Source organism: Lithobates pipiens, unplaced genomic scaffold (assembly GCF_037356315.1).
Source record: "Lithobates pipiens isolate NorthernLeopardFrog02 unplaced genomic scaffold, aLitPip1_a1.2 Scaffold_1, whole genome shotgun sequence".
NCBI classification, from domain to species: Eukaryota; Metazoa; Chordata; class Amphibia; order Anura; family Ranidae; genus Lithobates; species Lithobates pipiens.
In genome coordinates, this window is record NW_027507685.1 from 16,847,663 (window position 1) to 16,865,280 (window position 17,618).

The following is a 17,618-nucleotide window of genomic DNA, read 5'->3' on the forward strand; positions in this document are numbered from 1 at the left end:
TATGATTTAAATCCAAGGAGGTGCATGGCATCTCCTGAATGCATTTATATCAAGACACTCAGGGCTGTGAGAGGGGAGAAAGGCCCGCAGAGCAGTTTTGCCTGTCCCTCCCCTCTACTGCCCATTTAGAGAAGCTTTTGTATTATGTGAACACATTCACAAAATACAAAAGGCTTCTGTGATTGAAGATGCTGAGACCTGAAGGATCAGCATTGAGCTTCCAAAACTACAGCAATAGCTTTCTTCTGGGAGTACTATAAACTGGTCAGATATAAATAATAAAGATAAGTTCGGGAGAGGCTATGCACCATGTTGGACTTAACTCACGGTGACTAAACAAAGTGCTGAATTACTGCAATTAAAAAAAAAACAAAAAAAAAAAACCCACACTCCACCAAATCCTCTTCCTAACCCAACATCAGTTCCTGGGAGGCTGGCAGTACCCAGTAGCTCCCATCTCTGTTACATTGTTTTATCAAAAGCACAAAGTTGAAAAATGTAGGAATCTCCAAAGTATTCATACTACAAAAAGCCAGGATGCATTTCAAATGATTACTTCAAAGGATTTTAAAGGACAACTTCTAAGTGTTTCAAAATACTACTGCTACAAAATTAAAAATAAAACTTGTCACACCAAAAATGACAATTTCATCATTCCATAAAACTTCAAATAAAATTTTAAAAAGACTAATCTAAGCAACTTCCAAAATGAAAAAAAAGGCTATTTTAATTTCATGGATAATATCCATTACCATTGAGCCTTTGCATGTATGAAAACATCACTGGAGTAAAGAAAGCATCTGTGAGCTAGTTTTTTATTCTCAGGCGGTCGAGTTAAGAGTGTAGACAAACATTATTGGGGCATTAGCCAAGTACCAATAAGGCACTTCTGAGGCATGCTGCACTGGTGACTGCTGCTTTTTCACCCTTGGAGGGTGATATCACAGTTGAAGTTCCAGTGGTGAAACTGACAGTCTGTGCTGGAGCACAGCGACTACAGGCCACACACTACAGCTCCTCCATACAGAAAATGGCTTGTATTTTTTGAAGAATAAAAGGCAACCTCCCCTTGTCCAACCACAGAACACTTACAGGGCGTTTTCAAAATAGAGGAGCTGACACGAGTGACCTGCCGTGACCAAGACCCAGTCCGACTGTCTATTTAACAACTAACTTCAATGGGGACTTCAACCTCAGAGGCTGCAAGTAAATGATTAGGAAGGTACCATTTTACTGGTACCTAGCCAATGCACCAAAGGATTTTGCCCAAACTTGAGCTTTAACATCTGATTGCTCAGAATAACCTTGTAAAGTACTATCTAGATACTAGAATGTAGATCGACAAATCACCAAAGCAGGCTGCAAAAATTACAGATGGCACTGCTTATGTATAATTATCAAAAGAGGGCATCTGGAAGCCATCCCAACTTGGGCTGTACTAAAAAAATAAAAATTTTGGAGTAGCACGCCAAAAGGTTCAATGAAAAATCATCCTTACTGGTAGAGAAGACTGCAGTGCCTGACAGATAATGCTACAATACATGTTGTCGTTAAAGCACAATTCCATCCAAAAGTGAAAACTCCGCTTTAAGGCCTCCTCCCCATCTCCCGTTTGTGAAACTAAGCTTTTAGGGAGGAGGGGGGAGTGGGTACCCGTATTTGACAGGTACCCGCTGCCACTTACTTTCCGGTAGCCTTAAGGGATCAGAAGTTCTCCTTCCCCCTCCCTTCCTAAGTCTTCTGGGACACGACAGGTCCTAGAAGACTTTGGGACCAGTCACAGAGCGCAGCACCACTCATTCATGCGCAGTTGGCACCCGGCTGTGAAGCCACAAGCTGTCACAGCTGGATGCCTATAGTAGAGATGCTGGCGCCGCCGAGGGAGGAAAGGTGGAAAATGCTGGGGTGTGTGCACCGCTGGATCGTGGGACAGGCGAGTGCTTATTAAAAGTCAGCAGCTACATTTTTTGTTGCTGCTGACTTAATAAACACAAAAATGACTCCACTGTAAGGTCATCATGCATCATGACAGTGCAATCAATGGTCTGCTTGCACAGTACTGAATTGACTGCATTATTTTGTCTACCTCAGCCATAACTAGACTTTTGGAACCATAAGTTTATTGGTAGTTGAACTTAAATTCAAATATTTAGTGGGATTTAGCATGCAAGAATTCGAATTAAACATTTTTTACAAAGGGCCGGAGTTGCCCAAAGTGCCCAAATCCTGCTTTTTTTTCAGATTAAGAATGAATTGACTGAAAATGTATTTTGCTGTGGCAAAGCTATAATCAGTATTACTACTATTATCCTTTATGTACGAATACATGTAATTTACTGTGTATTGGTCTTTCACTTTACATGAAGACCCCTGGATATTTACACAAAGAGAAAGAGGAGACAAAGGCCATATCAGGTGATGAACAAGCACTGTAGCACATGGTTCATGAAACAACCCATCAAATTCCTGTTATTCATATGAAGGCAAGTTACCCAATACTGCAAGGGAGGGTTTAAACCACTGCATAAGTAAAACGGATGAAATTCCATAATCTGTACCGAATTGGTTTCTGCTGCTATACTCAACCCCGATCACCTACAGGTCCTCATCTCTCATTAGCATATCCTAAAAATAATAATTGCGTATGACTTCTCTGCTGCATGAATCACCTAATCTTATGAATTATACAGTTCTCCTAAAACATGCTTTCAGAATCAGTGGAAATGCCAAGAATTCCTCTTCCAAAAGTTATCAAGAACATGCAAGACTTGTGAAGCTACCCTAGAGGGCTATACTAAATACAAATAAAATAGATATGTACCAGAAACTGACTAGCTAGTGCACACGCACAGAACTCAATTATCCATCACAGATACAGTCTCCTAATAAAAGTTTCCTTCCATCCACAATCATTGAGAAACCCTGATCAGTAGGGAAAGGTTAGCAAAAAAAAAAACCTGTAAAATAGTAAATGAAAATATATATATGCTGCAAAAAAATTCAGTAGCTCAAAAATTTTTCATAAAAAAGTTGAAAATATTCATTGTATATACTTAATATGTCTTCCCACCCGTTGCCCTGATTAGCACTGCTAAAGTAATGCAAAGACTAAACAGGACAACGGAAACAATCATCATAAAATAGTACAGTAATAGAGATAGCTAGACCAAGAGGGAGCTGGGTCTCCTGGGAAGAGTTCTGCTGAGAGGTCTAGTGACTGGTCATGCGGCTCAGTGTCAGGAATAATGGTTGTATGGTGGGAGAGGGTGCCCGATGCCATTTTGGAAGTGATGGTGCTGACGGTGGGATAGATATTCGGCATAGCTCATCGTCATCTTCTCGCTACGGTATCTGAAGAGAAAAAAAAAAAAAGAAGGTATGCAGGTAATGAAATACATTGCAATAACAGACAGCATTTCCATGATCTTGCATGTATTCGCTTAGGTTGCTTCAAATTATGTACCTTTAACCCATTCCCAACTGCAACCTGTATGTTAACTCTTACTGGCGCAATGCCCCAAGCTGGGGACATATTAACCACTTCCCGACCGGCATACATCGATGTACGTCGGCAGAATGGCATGGACAGGCAAATGGGCAGACAGGTACGTCCCTTTAAATTTGCAGCCGTGCCATCTTGTGTGCCGGCGGCGCGCCGGTCGGGACCTCCGTGAGTCTGATTGCGGGTCCCACAGACTCGAACTCCATGGGGATACCCGCGATCGTCTCACGGGGAGGAAGAACGGGGAGATGCTAAAGTAAACAAACATCTAGTTGTTCTGCCTAGCAACAGTGACACTGATCTCTGCTCCCTGTGATTGGAGCAGCGATCAGTGATGTGTAAAACACAGCCACGTCCCCCACAGTTAGCAACACGCCCCTAGGACACTTAACCCCTACACTGCCACCTAGTGGTTAACCCCTTCACTGCCAGTGTAATTTACACAGGAATCCGTGCATTTGTATAGCACCAATTGCTGTATAAATGACAACGGTCCCAAAAATGTCTGATGTGTCAACCATAATGTTGCAGTCACAATACAAATCGCTAATCACCGCCATTACTAGTAAAAACTATCCCCTATTTTGTAAACGCTATAACTTTTGTACAAACCAATCGCTCATTGCGATTTTTTTAACCAAAATTATGTAGAAGAATACGTATCAGCCTAAACTGAGGGGAAAAAAAAAACGTTTTTTTTATACTTTTGGGGGATAACATAGCAAAAAGTAAAAAGTGTTTTTTTCAAAATTGTCAAGTTTGTAGCGCAAAAAATAAAAACCGCAGGGGCGACCAAATACCAAAAGAAAGCTCTATTTGTGGGGAAAAAAAAATTAAAATTTTGTTTGGGAGCCACGTCGCACGACCGCGCAATTATCAGTTAAAGTGACGCAGTGCTGAATCGCAAAAAGTGGTCTGGTCTTTGGCCAGCAAAATGGTCCGGGGCTTATGTGGTTAATAAATGTTCTCATTTATGAGAGCCAGCAGTCCACATTTTGTGCAGCTGTAAGTTCATATGTACAAATGTCATTGACAGTCTGAAAATCAGAATGGTTCTTGGTCATGTGATCACTAGAATTAGAGACGTTGCATTAACACCTTAATGACCACTGGTCGTGAAAGGGTTAAGATTAAAGTGGCTGCAAACCAAATTCATGAAATTTGAGCTGGGCACGTAGAGCTGCACATCGTCAAGAATCGTTATCGCAATCTTGACTAAAGCGTTTCACAATTCTTTCTATGCAAAGAATTCTCTCTGCTCTTCTGAAACCACAGCCCTCAAAAGAAAGGGAGAGAAAAACTGGGCAGTCTGCCAAGAATCAAAACATTCTATATCAGTTGAACTTCAGTATAAACTTTGCAACAATTTGTTAATGGAATAGACTTTGGGGGTTAGTTACTAATGGTAAATCCACTTTGCACTGCAAGTGCACTTGGAAGTGCAGTCGCTGTAGATCCAAAGGGTGACAATTTTTTTTTTCCCCCAATAGACACCCTAGAGAATAAAATGGTGGATGTTGCAATATTTTATGTGTCACACGGTATTTGTGTCATGGTCTTTCAAATGCAATTATTTTTTTTTAAATGACTTTAACCACTTCCCTACCCACCCATAGCCATATGACGGCCAAAGACGGGATCTCCCATTCCCGGCCACCTAGGGGGCGCGCACACGCCCGTGTCGTCGCTTGGGACCCAGTGTGCGTGCCCGGCGGCCGTGATGTCCGCCGGGCACCCGCGATTGCCCCGGAACACAGCAGGACCATGGATCTGTGTATGTAAACACACAGATCCACGTCCTGTCAGTGTAGACCGATGGTGTGTTCCCAGTACAGAGGAACACTGATTGGTCTCCTCCCCTTGTGAGTCCCCCTACCCCCACAGTTAGAATCACTCCCATAGGGTACATATTAACACCTACAGCGTCCCCTGGTGTTAACCCCTTCCCTGCCAGTCACATTTACACAGTAATCAGTGCAATTTTATAGAACCGATCGCTGTGTCAGTGTGAATGGTCCCAAAAATGTGTCAAAAGTGTCCGATATGTCCGTCACAATGTCGCAGTAGCGAGAAAACACAAAACAAATATAGCCCCTATTTTGTAGACGCTATAACTTTTGCGCAAACCAATCTATACACGCTTATTGCGATTTTTTTACCAGAAATATGTAGAATACATATCGGCCTAAATTGAGGGAAAAATGTGTTTTTGTAAAAAGGGGGTATTATAGCAAAAAGTCAAAAATAGTGTTTTTTTCTAAATTGTCACTGTTCTTTTGTTTATAGCGCAAAAAATAAAAACCGCAGAGGTGATCAAATACCACCAAAAGAAAGCTTTATGTGGGAAAAAATTACGTCAATTTCGTTTGGGTGCAAGTCGCACGAACACGCAATTGTCAGTTAAAGCGACACTGCGCCGAATCGCAAAAAGTGCTCTGGTAAGGAAGGGGATAAAATCGTCCGGGGCTGAAGTGGTTAGGGACCGCCTCACACCGATATAAGTCGGCAGAATGGCACTCGCGACCCGGTCCTGAGCTCCGTGACCGTGGGACCCAATTGCCGCCAGTGTCCCGCGATCGGGTCACAGAGCTGATTAACGGGGAGAGGTAAGTGTAAACAAACCTCTCCCCGTGCTTCCTAGTGAGCTTGTCACTGATAGTCTGTTCAGTGACACAACACGCCAAGCCACGCCCCCTATAGTAAAAAAAAAAAAAAACACAACACACACTTAACCCTTACACTGCCCCCAGTGGTTAACCCCTTCACTGCTTGTGACATTTTTACAGTAATCAGTGCATTTTTAATTGCACTGATCGCAGTATTAATGCCAATGGTCCCAAAAATGCCATAAGACTATCCCCTATTTTGTAGACGCTATAACTTTTGCACAAACCAAACGCTTAATGCGATTTTGTGTTACCAAAAATATGTAGAAGAATACGTATCAGCCTATACTGAGGAAAAAAAATTGTATATATTTTTTTGGGATATTATAGCAAAAAGTAAATATAGCTTTTTTCTTCAAAATTGTCGCTCTATTTTTGTTTATAGCGCAAAAAAAAAACCGCAGGGGTTATCAAATACGGCCAAAAGAAACCTCCATTTGTGGAAAAAAAAAAAAAAAAGAAGGATGCCAATTTTGTTTGGGAGCCACGTCGCATGACCGTGCAATTGTCATTTAAAGCGACGTAGTGCCCGATCGCAAAAAGGGGCCTGATCCTTTAGCTGCAAAATGGTCTGGGGCTTAAGTGGTTAATCAATTAAATAATAAACTAACCAGTAAAATTAGCCCATTTTTTTTGTATGAAAAAGATTTTACGTTGCGAGAATCTTATTTTGTTTTTTATTCTAAGCAAAAAAAATAGATTCTCTTTTTGGCCAGAATCATGGAGCTCTGATCTGTGGTGTTTTCTCATCTCTTATCAGCCTGATAACTTCTAACAAGTTCTGACACAGGAGATAAAAGCAGCCTGAAGTTTGTGTCATGTGAGGTTGCTATAGATTAGAGCGCTGCTGGGATCAGAGCAGAGCTCTGCACATTACTTCCTTCCTTTGCCAATGTGGCATTGGGGGTGTGCCTCTCCTCCAATCAGCTGTCTTGGCTGTATGCCAATAAGCCACTCCCAGTGCTAAACCGGAAGAGAAAATATAAGTGGCTGTGCACTTTCTAAAGAATATATAATGATGAAGAGAGCAGAAATACATGTAAAACTTATGTAGGATTTGTTTCAAACTCTGTATCATCGGAGGCTATTAAAGTGGTTCTGCACTCAAAATACAACATTTGCCCATTCTGTTGCCTATAGTTAATATATCTCATAATGCCACCTGTTTTTTTTTTTTGATTCACCTACCTTTTGTAATCTTCAGTACTTTATTTCAAACCCCTGCGGCGATGGGCGGTCTCTTGCGGGGATCAGCGTAATTTCCTGTTGGAGATCACAGGAGACAGTGCGGCTAATGCACCCGACATCTCGCGAGATTTCGGGTGCTACAGCCGACATCTCGCGAGATTTCGGGTGCTACAGCCAACATCTCGCGTGATTTTGGTAATTACAGCCGAGATCTCGCGAGATCTCGGCTGTAATTACCAAAATCACGCGAGATGTTGGCTGTAGCACCCGAAATCTCGCGAGATGTCGGCTGTAGCACCCGAAATCTCGCGAGATGTCGGGTGCATTAGCCGCACTGTCTCCTGTGATCTCCAACAGGAAATTACGCTGATCCCCGCAAGAGACCGCCCATCGCCGCAAGAGACCGCCCATCGCCGCAGGGGTTTGAAATAAAGTACTGAAGATTACAAAAGGTAGGTGAATCAAAAAAAAAAAACAGGTGGCATTATGAGATATATTAACTATAGGCAACAGAATGGGCAAATGTTGTATTTTGAGTGCAGAACCACTTTAACTTCACTGGGTATATGTGTGAGGGTTCCCATCCACTTTAAACCTCAATCAAAATTAAAACCTTTCATACACTTCTGTTCAAAAGAAGGCTTCAATCTAATGTCACTAATGTGTCTATTCACACTAGGGGCTTAGTGGGGCAGAAGCAAAAAATGACCAACTGGTATGAAGAAAATTAGAGCAACTGAAGAAAACTTGCAAAACATGGTGGATCCAGTCTAATGGGGACAGTTGGTGACGAACCAAAGAGCAAATTCGCTACTGTACAGATCAACTGTGCTGCTGGGAGGTCTCCATTCAACACAAGAGGCTGATCAAATGAACAGATGGCACGCAAACCAACCATGTAGACAAGCTAATAAAAAAAATGATACATTTTGCAGAAAGACTTGATAAAAGCTTGGCTTGTTGGATAGCAATAGTAAATGGGAATGTGCACATTCACTGTAGTAAACTTGCAAGTAGGAACATTTTTATCAGATTTAAATAAAATGCTTTTGGAATAAAAATGTAACATTATTGTATCTTAAATAGAAAATTAATTTCGTTTATCCAGCATATTCTGCAATATTTATATTTTTGGTAAACACCTTCAATGAATCCAAGCTCTACAAGCTGAGATAACATGCACTGCATTTATGAACTCACAATTTCACAGTAACCATCCTCAGCAATACTCCCACCATCCATCCATCCATCCTCAGCAATACTCCTCCCATCCATCCATCCATCCTCAGCAATACTCCTCCCTCCATCCATCCTCAGCAATACTCCTCCCTCCATCCATCCTCAGCAATACTCCTCCCTCCATCCATCCTCAGCAATACTCCTCCCTCCATCCATCCTCAGCAATACTCCTCCCTCCATCCATCCTCAGCAATACTCCTCCCTCCATCCATCCTCAGCAATACTCCTCCCTCCATAGCAATACTCATCCGGCCACTCAGCCGTACACGGCCATACTGTGCCATCCCAATCCAAGGCTCATCCATGCCCATTAGTTCACATCCATGCCACTACAGTGCCTCACAAAAGTGTAATATGTAGTCAAATTAAATATGAAATGTATGCCTTTAGAACACCTGATGCTGTTCCCTGCATGTTGAGCCTCTCTATGTGGCCGGGCTGTGGAAAAGTCTCCCACATGTTGTATCCCCGTACTCAGGAAGAGTAGGAGAATCTATTTGTCATTTTTGCTATGTGTTAGAAATATTGTATAAATGGACAACTTTGTGTAAAAAAATTAAATAAAAAGTTTACATTTTCTTTACACATTTTCCAAAAACATGTAGAAAAAAATGACATGGTCAAAAGACTAATTATGTCTTAACCACTTGAGACCCGCGCTATAGCCGAATGACGGCTACAGCGCGGATCTCCTTTGCCGGGACGACGTCTATTGACGTCGTCCTGTGTACAAGCGGCCTGCGCGCCCCCTGAGGGGCGCGCGCTCTGTGATCGCCAAGTCTATGAGACTTGCCTAATCAATGATCCGAGCAAGGGGTCGAGCCCGACCCCTTATCACGTGATCAGCTGTCAGCCAATGACAACTGATCATGTGATACAACGGAGCCAGCAATCGGCTATTATTCCTCCTCGCGCTGTCAGCACGAGGAGAAAAAAAAAGCCGATCACCGGCGGCCATGATCGCGACATCAGTCCCATTCACGGCCAGCCCTGCCAGTGCCCACCTGCCAGTGCCACATCAATAAAAAATGTGTCCCCCCTGTCAGTGCCACCCAGCAGTGCCCAGTGCCACCCAGCAGTGCCCACAGTCTGCCTCAACAAAGGTGCTGCACCCCAGTGCCCCCCATCAGAGCCCGCCCCATCAGAGCCCGCCCAACAGTGCCGCCCAACAGTGCCGCCCAACAGTGCCGCCCAACAGTGCCGCCCAACAGTGCCGCCCAACAGTGCCGCCCAACAGTGCATTTGGGTAAAGTGTTGTATGACCGCGCAATTGTCATTCAAAGTGCATCAGCGCTGAAAGCTGAAAATTGGTCTGGGCATGAGGGGGGTTTAAGTGCCCAGTAAGCAAGTAGTTAAAGATACATTGGATTGTTTTCTTTCCAAAATGGGGTCATTTTTGGGGCGTTACCATTGTCCTGGTGCTACAGAGCCTTCAAAAACCATAAGAGGTGGTCAAGAAATTATGTGTAATTTATGCTCCAAGAACGCCTGGTGGTGCTTCTTGCATGTTGGACCCCTATATGTGGCCACGCTGTGTAAGTCTCACATGTGCTATCTGCATACTCAGAAGTAGTAGAATGTGTTTGGGGGTGTAATTTGTGCATAATCTGTGTGTGAGACATAACCTGCTAATATAACAATTTTGAGAAAAAAAAAAACTATTTTGCAAAGAATTGTGGAGGGAAAAAAAAAAAATTACAACTTCAAAAAACTCACAATGCCTCTTACTTACTCTGATATGGGTCCTGACCAGACCCCTTGGGATGGAGCACCCCATCATCCCCCACCAGTACTTCTAATCAGTGTCCATCCGAGTTATAGGATTCATCCTTTTAGTTCTCCCATAAAGAGGAGTGTATTGCTCCCATTTTGAGAAGTGGGATCTTTCATTCTATGATTAGTGTAGGGCCCACTGAAAATGGGGTACTTTGACGCAGTAGTGGGCTTAAGCCCTGCATGGCCATATGGTGTGACCAAATCCCCATATTTGCTTATGTTCAGGTGCTTTAAATAGCCTTGTAGGATTTTAATTACTTTTTTGAATGTGTGCGCAATAATTGCGCGTGTGTATATATACATAACTGGTAGAAGAAAGTGGACTGTATATTTAATGTAAAAGAAAGCCCGATCCAGATCAGTAAGCTGATCTGCCAGTAAAATCCCCTGTGCACAGAAACTTAACAGCTTGGCAACTAATGAAGTTGATGAATGTAGGTCAGGGCAGGACAAGGGCAGTCCCAGTGAAACCAGAGCTGCAGGCACAGGCTTACACAGGATGTGCACAAAGTGTACAGCTCTCAGATCACGGTGCTAATCCCTGTATAGTTAAAAGGGTTGTAAAGCCTGGTGTCTGTTTTAGTTTATAGCTCTAATACTCTCTGAACAATAATCATACATGTAGAAACTTTTCCAACACTATTGAAGAGTCTACATGCGTTAACCCATGCTACAAAATAAGGATAATAAACATTTGCAGTAAGCACCTTGCAGCACAGGATTGTAGACCTATGCTTGAGACAGCAGGTTGGGACATTCTGAAAGTGCACATATTGTCTCTCAGGAGTTGAAAAATGGCTGAGTACCAAGTCCTTCTGGTGCCACTAAGATCACCAGAATGCCCTCCATCTCAAGGGAAAATGCATATCAGTCAGATCTGATCCCACAGGGTCACTAGTGTGTACACTGCAATGGCCTTTGGATCCACGATCTTGGCCACAAATCCGTGAACCTTGTTTTAGAAGTGGGATGCCACAAGAGCTATGGTCGATATCCCACAACTGTGACCGGAGCACTTCAGGACGAAGAGACCTAGGTGCTCAAGAAAAAGCAAGTTGCCTGCCAATTGTCTATTCCTGAAATGTGGACTGGTGAATATGGCTCCAAGGAAACCAGGAAAATCACTTCTGTGGAGTAAAGTCACCACAAGGCAATCTGAAGGACCTGCAATCTCCTCAGAGGGGTGAGAAGGGCCTCAAACCTATTGTCTACAGGGCCTTTGAACACTGACATCCTCAAAGTGCAACCATCAGGATTATTTTGGAGCAGTAAATAGATCCCAGACAGGATCTTTCCACTTTTTGTGGTAAACCCCCTGAACTGGCTATTGCTCCACAAACATCTTAGGAGGGGTATACACTCTGGTTGTGGTCAGTCTGTGTACACAAGGTTGATGGTGCTTAAGCTTTGTGCTAAACCAGTTTCAGTAAAATTATTTTCCCCACTAGGACTAGAATATTCTTGAGAAGGAAGGGGCTGAGACCGATTGTACCCAAAGCAGGCTTTTCAGAGGATTACCAAATAAACTCATGGCCCTGTGCAGTATGTGCTGGCCTGCCCCCTCATCTAATTTCCCTTCTGTCTGACATCCACCATGAGGGGAATTCCGAGGGGTACTCACAACCTACTGCTGTAGAGCAGAAGGAGTGAAGTCATACTGTCTCATGACAGGCTACTAGATAACCCAGTGAAGGAGACCCGAGCCACAATTTGATACAGGGTAGAGCTGCTGTGTGCTTTGTAGTAAAGCAAAGTGCTCAAAATGGTGTACAAACTGAATATAAGCTGAGGTACCCCCTCAGGGGAAGGACGTGTACACAGAACAGGCCAATATTGTGTCCAAAAGTGTCACAGGAGAGGCACCAGAAATCTCCCTATATGAATGGTGCATGCCATTTTATGGCTGTTATAAACAAGTGTCGCAAGATGCTTCTTGGCCACAACAAACTATTTAAAGTGTTGCGGCAGCCTTGCTCCCGGCCCAGAAAAACAGCCAAACAAAATTGACGTCCTTTTTGCCCACAAAGAGCTTTTTTGGTGGTATTAGATCACCCCCGCGGGGTGTGTTTTTGTGGTGGGCGTGGTTGTGTGTTGGTGAACGCTGATCTCTGCTCCAATCACAGGGAACAGAGATCAGTGTCACTTGTTGCTAGGCAGAACGGGGAGATGCCGTTTACTTCCGTATCGTCCCGTTCAGCCTCCCTGTGAGACGATCGTGGGTATCCCCGCGACAACCGAGTCCAGACTCACGGGGGTCCCGACCAGCACACGTGCCGCCAGTGGAGCGCACGCGATGGCACTGCGGCATTCTTAAAGGGACGTACCTGTACGCCCATATGCCTGTCAGTGCCATTCTGCCATCATACATAGTCGTGCGCCGGTCGGGAAGTGGTTAAAAAGTCAGTTTTGCCGAGTTTAGCCATGTTAGCATTTAGAAGCGTTAAATATATATATTATATAAAAGATCAAAATAGCCAAAAATGAAAAACGCCTGTAAACGAAATGTGGCTAAACTGTAAACGACCCTGTGTACATGTACTGATAAGATAACAGAGGAGAGTTCAGAAGCAGTCGAAAAAAGTGCTCAACTGCTCCTAAACGTTCTTTTACCAGCAGCAGTGTACATGAGGCCGAAGGCCCCTTTTTACACTGGGGTGCTTTGCAGGCACTACAGAGCTAAAAATAGCGACTGCGAAGTGCCCTGAAACAGCTGCTGCTGTGTTTTCACAATGGAGCGGTGCGCTTGCAGGACGTTAAAAAAACTCCTGTAAGCAGCATCTTTGGAGCAGTGTATACTCCGCTCCTAAACAGCTCTCGCCCATTGAAATCAATGGGGCAGTGCGGCTACACCGCTGGCAAAGCGCTGCTGCGGGCGGTTTTAACCCTTTTCATCCTCTAGCAGGGGTTAAAACTGGCCCGCTAGCGGCCAAATAGTGCTGCTAAAACTGCACTAAAAATAGTGGTGTTTGACCGCCAACACCGCTCCCACCCAAGTCTGAAAGGAGCCTTAAGGAAAGGGAAAAAAACAAAACAACTAAAAACCATCTATACTGAAGAGCAGACTATTTTGATTAGAGTAGGGAAGGGTAAAGGACATCTGGCAGGCTTTTGCCATATGGGTCCCTGCTGAAGAGATTAAAGGGATACTAAAGTCTTCTCACTTTTTTTGAAAAAAAATACACTTTTTTGAATTAAAAAATAAAACTTTAGTAAAGTTAGCTCAATTTTTTTTATATTGTGAAAGAGAATGTTACACCGAGTAAATTGATACCCAACATGTCGCACTTCAAAATTGCACCCGCAAAATTCTACCGGTTGGTGGAGGTCTAGGGCTAGAATTATTGCTCTACTAATTGTGCCGATACCTCAATTGTGTGGTATGAACAGTTTTCTTATGCAGGCGCTACTCACGCTAGCTTCGGCACAGGGGAGGGTTTAAAAAATGTTTTTTTTTCCTCATTTAACTTAACCTTTTACACTGTTTAAAATAATAAAAAAAAAAAATCACTTTTATTCCTATAAGGAATATAAACATCCCTTGTAATAGAAAAAAAAAAGCATGACAGGTCCTCTTAAATATGAGATCTGGGGTCAAAAAGACCTCAGATTTAATTTACACTAAAATAAAAAAAAAAAAAAATGTCATTTCAAAAAAATTTAAATAAAAAGCCCCTTTAAAAGCTATAGGTGGAAGTGACGTTATGATGCCGCTTCCGCCCTGCAGTGTCATGGAGACGGGTGGGGGTCATATCCCCCTCACTCGTCTCCATGACAGCCTAGGGACAGAGGCGAGGGCACCGGAACACAGCGGCCCTATCCTACCATAGATGAAAATGATCTTGCGGTGAATACGCTGCAGAGATCACTTATCTTGTACCAGACTGCCAGCCGAACACAGGGATAACCAAATTAAGGACATACGTCCTCAAATTAGGGACATAAATCAGCGTGCGCCGGTCTGGAAGTGGTTAAGAAACAATCTAGGCAATGGGAAAAAACACTAGCTGATATGATGAAAACCGAATTCTTATACATAACCAACCCGAACGATGATACAAAAAAATAATGGCTCTACAGCCAATAGCATTATGCAGCACTGGCTAAGAAAAAGGCAGAAAATAAAAGATTTTTTCTACAACCATAATTTGAGGAGGGAGAGGGGACAGGACATTTATTGGCAACTATTGTAAAAGCACAACAGTCGGCACCATATATAAATGAATTACAATCCTCATCCCCAAATAAGAAGGCAGATACTATAGAAATATTGGAGGTATTCAGGGAATTTTATAAGGCATTATATAAGAGCAGGGTATCCTTACTTGGAGAAGTCCTGGATGGATTCTTCGACACCATTGATCTAACAAGCATTTGAAATGATGGCTTTGTAAGGCCCACTAATATTGGACGAGCTAAGAAATGCAGTATCTAACCTACCTAATAATAAAGCACCAGGACCAGATGGTCTTCCAGGGGAAATATAAAAAGTAGGGGGATATACTGCTACCTGAACTACTTGACGTCTAATTACGCCATGGAGGTGGGTTCACTACCCCCCTCTATGAATGAAGCAGTAATTATAGTGTTATTGATGGGGATCCAAGAAACCCCGATTCATGTCATCCAATATCTTTGCTAACATCGGATATTAAGTTGTTGGCAAAGGCATTAGCGACTAGACTATCAAGACGCATCTCAACATTAATCCATTGCGATCAATCAGGTTTTATTCCTAATAGATCCACAGCAAATTTTCGACGGTTATTCCTAAACTTACAACTCCCAACAGATAATATGGGAAATAGAGCCATACTGTCAGTCACTCAACGCAGCTAAAGCATTCAACACTATAGAATGGGCCTTTCTCTGGAAATGCTTAAAACGTTATGGGTTTGGTCCTAGATTTATGAAATGGATACAGCTTTTGTATGACTCCCCAAGTGCAAGGGTACAGGTGAATGGATGTGTGTGTGTGTATCAGCCCCTTTTTTGCTGTCCAGAGGGACGAGGCATGGATGTCCTATCCAGACTCCTTTCTGCTCTGGTCATCGAACCACTTGTGGAGGAGATCTGCTCCTCTACAAATATAGTGGGATTTCATAGAGGTACAAGTGAAGATAGAATTATATGTGGACGATACTCGTGTGTTTCTGGGGGATATGGCCCATCCTTGTCTGCAGTTATGTCCTTAATAGATCTGTATGGATCCTTTTCAGGATTCAATATCAATTGGGACAAATCTGTAGTGATGCTTGTGGACCCCGGGTTTGTGGGACATACGTGCCAGATTCATCAGCTGGCCTTGGTCACATTATTTAAATATTTGGTAGTGGTAATTACATAGAGCGTTACAGAATATACAGATAGGAATATACTCCCTCTTACTGCCAAATTTAGACGGAGTAAAACTTGGAGTAAATTTCCAGCGTCTATGGTGGGGAAAGCAAATTTGCTGAAAATGGTGTGGATGCCCCAGATGCTATATGTACTGCACAATTGCCACATATGGTTGACGTTATGACTATTGATTTGTTTTTTTAAGGGATTGTGTGGAAGGGGGGAAACCCAGAATTAGACTAGAAATATTACAACAGCCTATAGATGGGGGGGGGGGGGGGGGTTGTTTGTGATACCAAATGTAAGATTATATTTTATCGCATCACAATTACAACATTGGCATGGCTGGGAGGTAGTGAGTATGGACAGCCCTACACAGAAGATGATAGCATCCCAATTTAGAAACACCCTCTGGTCCAATTAATAGTAGCTTGCCATTTTTATAATAAAAGGGGGTTTTCTACTTTTTGCATGATCCACAGGATTTGGAAAGCAGTGCAATATATCACTCAGCATAGAGGGTATAGAAAATATATGCCCATATGGGATAACTTGTCTTTATAAACTGGACGGACTATCGGAATTCTTAGTGTAATGTGTACCTCATCCAATGCAAAAGGTGCAGCAAAGGATCTTATGTTGGTGAAAAAGGACAGAAGTTGCAAGCGAGGATGAATTTGCACAGACATACCATCAAGGAACATAAAGAAGACAGTTTATGCACACCTGTGGGACATCACTTCTCACAACCGGACCACACTATACAAGACCTCAATGCTTTAGTTCTTAAAAGGAATTTCAGAACTATCCAGGAAAGGAAAACATTTGAAGAATGATAATTCTTTTTGACACAAAAAAATAATGGGCTGAATTTAGATATTGGTTTCCTTACCCATTATACCAAAGTTTTATGACACCCTCTGACTAGCATCCCCCCCCCCCCCATTCTCTAGCTCTCCCTCTGTCTTATCTCACCAACTCCGCTTCTCTCTTTATTACCATTGATTAGTGTTTGTTTTTCTTTCCTTTACCTCAGAAGTTTTTTTTTTTTTTTTTATTGCGTTTTTTTTACATTCTGCTTAAAAATTTGTGAATCAGTACTGCTTGGACCTGGAATAAAGGGACATGAAAAAGCTGAAAGCTTGTCCTGAAAAATTGTATGTCAGTGCAAATAAAAAAGTATCAGGGACAGTACTCAATTTTCTCTATCAATATCTTAAAAAAACTAAATGCATTATGAACGCAAAGTTTAAAAAAACAATTACAGTATGATGACTTTACAATATTATCAAAGGGAACTTCAACTGCCTACACGAAACACGGATTAATAGATCTTTATTCCAACTTACAAATAGAGAATACTGAAAAACAAAAAAAGCTTTGCCCGGTGGCAAGATCACATAGAAGATCTAGAAGAGGTAGACTGGACGAGCTCTGGAAACACTTCCCAAGATATCTTTTGCCATCTCAAAGGTTATCTCAGCTCTTTATTATACATAGGGTTCATTATACCCCACAAAACCTCCATGCTTGAGGAAAAAATATAACACTGTTATGTCAACTTTAAACTTACTATGCTTTACTGAGATAATAGGAATGCCCAAATTTGCACTATTGGGAATAATACCTGATGGAGTATTACCTGTAGAGATGTACACTTTGTGGATAAGATCACTATATTTAGCACGTTAAGTTATTCTACAAAAATGGTTATCTGCTGATCCTCCAACCCATAAACAATGGGTAAAGAAACGTAACTATATACTTAAGAGAAAAATGTATAAGCATAGAGGCCTCAAAAGTTTGGTAAAATATGGTCATGGACGAAAACTAGTAACAAACTTAATGATGGTTTATCTAGTAAAGCCAAGTACAGGCAATGGAGATAGTTGGGAGTAAGGAGCCGAGGT

At 42.4% G+C, this 17,618-nt stretch overlaps 1 protein-coding gene across 1 annotated transcript in view; it reads right to left on the reverse strand.

Moving 5' to 3' along the window:
- Nucleotides 1–2,963: 2,963 nt before the first annotated feature.
- AMMECR1 (AMMECR nuclear protein 1) overlaps nt 2,964–17,618 on the reverse strand; it is a 244,754-nt gene continuing 230,099 nt past the window's right edge. Inside the window, exon 7 of the mRNA XM_077479542.1 lies at nt 2,964–3,351. Within this exon, the coding sequence (XP_077335668.1) occupies nt 3,237–3,351 (115 nt within the window). The 3' untranslated portion in view covers nt 2,964–3,236. The remainder of the gene's footprint in view (nt 3,352–17,618) is intronic.